Consider the following 3822-nt stretch of genomic DNA (forward strand, 5'->3'; position numbering starts at 1 on the left):
AACAGACCTGGGTGTTAGCTGAAGATACATGGACGTACTTGCATATCATCCTTCAAAGGAGCCAAGTGAAGTGCTCCATCTTGGGACAGGGTCCACATATGGTGGCTAAAAAATCGTCAGGGCCGGGCACGATTTAATAGTCAAACTTGAAGGCAAAAAGTCCTCAACTTACCCAATATCCATAGCTTCACTTTGACGTTCATCATTGGCGCCCCTGGCGGAATGGTCAGATAGCAGGGCTCACTTCAAGGGCAAGACTAGCGCCTACCAGTATGCAGCGTTTCCTTTCTCGCTGTGGTACGTTCTGCCGTTGATGGTGCGGTAATTAAGAATACTCGAGCTCAGGGAAGCGATAGAGCTCTCAGCGTCGGATCCCAGAGTGGGATCCTCCTCGCCTGCTTCCTCATCAGCCTCGATGACGCCCACTTAGACCTGCTCTGGTGATTGGTCAGCCTCTGGCGATTGAGGCGATTGAGGCGACCGAGGCGATGCGGCAGATGGGCTTTTTGGGCTGCTGCCTGCCATATTGGACTATGGTGGCGGTTATTAATATCGTGGTGTTAGTAAAGTGAAAATAGAGAAATCAGAAGATTAAAAGAGGGGTACTAAGCCTAGGCGAGCCCCTTCTAAAGCTCAGCTCAGCTCAGAATAGCAACAGGGTAGGGGACAGGGCCTACAGGTCAGGTGTGTCGGGTAAGCGAGTAGGCCCAAAAAAAACTCATTTCCTCTCCTCTTTTAAATTGATTGAGCACTATGAGGCCCGTTTCTTCTTTTTCTTGTACGCGTAACCTGCAAGATTGATTATTTGGCCGTGAAAATACTCGTAATTACGCTTCTAATATAGTATCAAGAGCCGCTAGGTCTAAACCTTGATTGATGAATCCGGCTCTTGTCGCGGTCCGGATGCTCCCCGCGAGGATCTAATTTAGCTTCATGTTGAACCAACGTGGTGGCGCCACTAGGTTAGGCAGGGGGGTTACAAACACCACATGGCTCCCCAGGAACCAACTCCTGGGCCTAACCATCATCGAAGCTTGCGGCTCCCAGTTGATAGAGTCGAGTCCAGATTAAATTTATCTACATCATTCAGAAGCAAATAAAATCCCGAGATCCTTTCGTTTCTTAAAGTAGGCTCCCGTCGTTCGTCATCGGCCCACCAACTTCAACGACATGGGTTAAGATTTGAGAACAGGTGGTATCACATATCAGCCCACATTAAAGCGATTGAACGTCGCTTACGTTGATTTATCTCAGAGCAAGCTATCACTAAGCAGGGGCACCATCCCGAGGACACAGACAACCCCCCTATTTCCAGCGTCTTATCTAGACTGCCATTTCAATACCCTCACCTTAATTATGTTATAGCAACCTCTCGATGGATCACAATATGAACGTAATTGTGACGTTGACATTAGTTTCAGATGATGGTATCGAGTCTCCTAGTATCCAGAGCCATCGCCGATCGCCAAGACGTAGAGCAATGTGAGTGGAGGGGAGGTGCCCGTGTAGCCGGCCGGGGTGCTCCACCTTTTTCTACTAGAGGTTTTTATACCATGGCTAATGATGCTGAGGCCTTATGGGTTGGTAGTCTAGGCAGTTCTCCGAGCCCGGAGCTCGGGTCAGGACCTATTGCTTATTTCTGTTTGTTTTTCGAAACATAGACTAGTGATCCTCTACCCGTCTTTCACTATCCAATGATAACTCTACGATTTGACAATCTTATCAGCATATGGCGAAACACTGTGTAACCAGCAAATCTTATCTTATCAGCAAAGAAGAGATTATGATATTGTCAAAGGTCATGTGATACGGCTAACGAGCTCACGTGACGGGCATATTAGCCATCGCGTTCCAGAGGTATTTGTGGTGCTCTACTACTAGCTCAACCCCCAAAACCTCTCAACTAACAACGGCAATAGCGCTCGAACCACGCTACCTTGCGCGTCTAGCAATCGCGTTACATAAAGTATGAATCAGGACCCTCGCCCCCCAAGCTCACCGGGCTCGCCCGATCTATCGGGTGGCCTCCCATCTTCAAGCGAACCTCAAACACCACCCGACCAAGCCACCCTTCCGACCCACCATACCCACGACGTAAAGCTTCACACAGACGCGGTCCAACTATTCGTGTCGACTAAGAATCATCTCTACGATACCCGTCGTGTGGAGCTCAAAGACAACTCTTGGCAATGCAAGGGAACAATGAATAATGCATCCATTCAGGGGCTTACAGAGGCTGTCCGGAATCGACCCAGAGCGCCCGAATCGCATACCGATGATAAACTTGCGACGCCTTCCTTTCAAGGCTTCACGCGGCCACTCGGGACCAGAGGAAGGCATGCAAATAGCTGAGCCTTAAGGATGAACTGTATTGAGCTCGTTTGAGCTTACGCTTATATTTAAAACCTCAATTGAACTATCGTCTGCTCTGCGCCCTAAACAGCTCCTGCAGCGATGCGTCAGAAGATGACGCTACTACCTGCATTGCTCCCTGGCCTAGTTGCACCCGTCTCGCGTCAAAAAGCTCTCCGAGGGTAGCAATAAGCATCTGCTTTCCATCCTTGCCTATCGTGATATCCTCCAGCGTGTGAACCTTGCCAGAGTTAACCCAAACAGATGCATTAGAGCAAATACTGAGGCACTGCCGTACACTGTCAAACTCCCTTGCAAGACTTCGGGTCTCATTTCGTACTTCCTGGGCCGGGCTTGTGTTGTTCTGCTCCAGTGCAACCTCCACTGTTTGGAGTCTACCCTTAGTGTCTTCTTCAAGGGCTCGCAGTCGACCTAGCGTATCACTGAGTTTGTCGCAACAGTCTTTCAGTGTCGAGAGAGTCATGATGTGTGCACGAGTCAGGTCCTATGTCGATAGCCCTACGGATGTAGTACCGCTTGCTGCTTCCCCCTTAGCCACCGGCACAAGCCGCAGCCCATTGATGTGTGACAACACCTGCGAGCAAATTTCGAGACACTATTCGGTTGTCTCCCGCTCGTTTCGAAAGCGCTCTATATCGGCGGGTTCTTGTCTGGGGGAGCTTTTGCTATCCCTAGTCAGAGACTGCAACTTAACAGTGACCTCCTCGAGATGGGCCTCAAGGTCTTGCTTCGTGTCTCGGATCATATCTTTGTATTCGTTTAGGACGTGGAGGGTTACCATGCTTAAACGTCTAATCACTCAGGTCAGTCAAGTAGCTGGCACAAGGAACAGGTTACCTGACAGGTTTGCATCGGCGAGAGCGATAGCGATAGTGGCCTTATAGCCAGCTAACATCGCCGTGAAACCGTTGATATCATTATCTATGTATCTAAGTCTTGCCTAGTCTCTAAAGCTAGTGGTTCCCTCCTCTCCAGAGTGCTTAGTGCACCTGACTATCAGCTTGCGAAAGTCTGCGCAGGCCTCAGTGCACCGCTCTAGTAGAAGCTTCAGTGGGATAAGTATAGAGGGTTCACATCTGGCGGAATCTTCTAGACAATGGAGGACGCCAGCGAGAGCGTCGAGCTCGTCCCTTAGCTGCCGAACCGACCGAGGATAGTCCCTAAAACTTTAAATAGTTTGGTAAAGCACCTTGCTAGACTAGATCGTAGCGGTAACAACAGCCAAAAGACCAGAAATAACGCTAAGCAGATCCGCCATCATTAGTTGTGCTCGAACTTGAGGGAATAAAGGTATGGTCAGCCTCCCGCATAGTCGTCACCACTCACCGTGGATCAGGCTCTTATCGATGCGGGGTTAGGGAACTCCACCCTGATAGCCACCTGCTCAGTCTGTCTTAGTTAACTATGACTTGGGGTTATCGCCCGATCATTCTCGTCGCTCAAATGGCA

The 3822-nt window shown here is 49.7% G+C and overlaps 1 protein-coding gene across 1 annotated transcript; it reads right to left on the reverse strand.

The window, feature by feature from the left end:
• Positions 1–1918: 1918 nt before the first annotated feature.
• On the reverse strand, positions 1919–2836 carry NECHADRAFT_102316 (uncharacterized protein; the record flags this gene model as incomplete). Its single annotated transcript, XM_003039082.1, has 1 exon — positions 1919–2836. The coding sequence occupies one exon, from the start codon at positions 2834–2836 to the stop codon at positions 2417–2419; it is 420 nt and encodes a 139-aa protein (XP_003039128.1). The 3' UTR covers positions 1919–2416.
• Between the last annotated feature and the right edge of the window lie 986 nt (positions 2837–3822).

Source organism: Fusarium vanettenii (genome assembly GCF_000151355.1).
Source record: "Fusarium vanettenii 77-13-4 unplaced genomic scaffold NECHAsca_180_unmapped, whole genome shotgun sequence".
Taxonomy (NCBI): domain Eukaryota; kingdom Fungi; phylum Ascomycota; class Sordariomycetes; order Hypocreales; family Nectriaceae; genus Fusarium; species Fusarium vanettenii.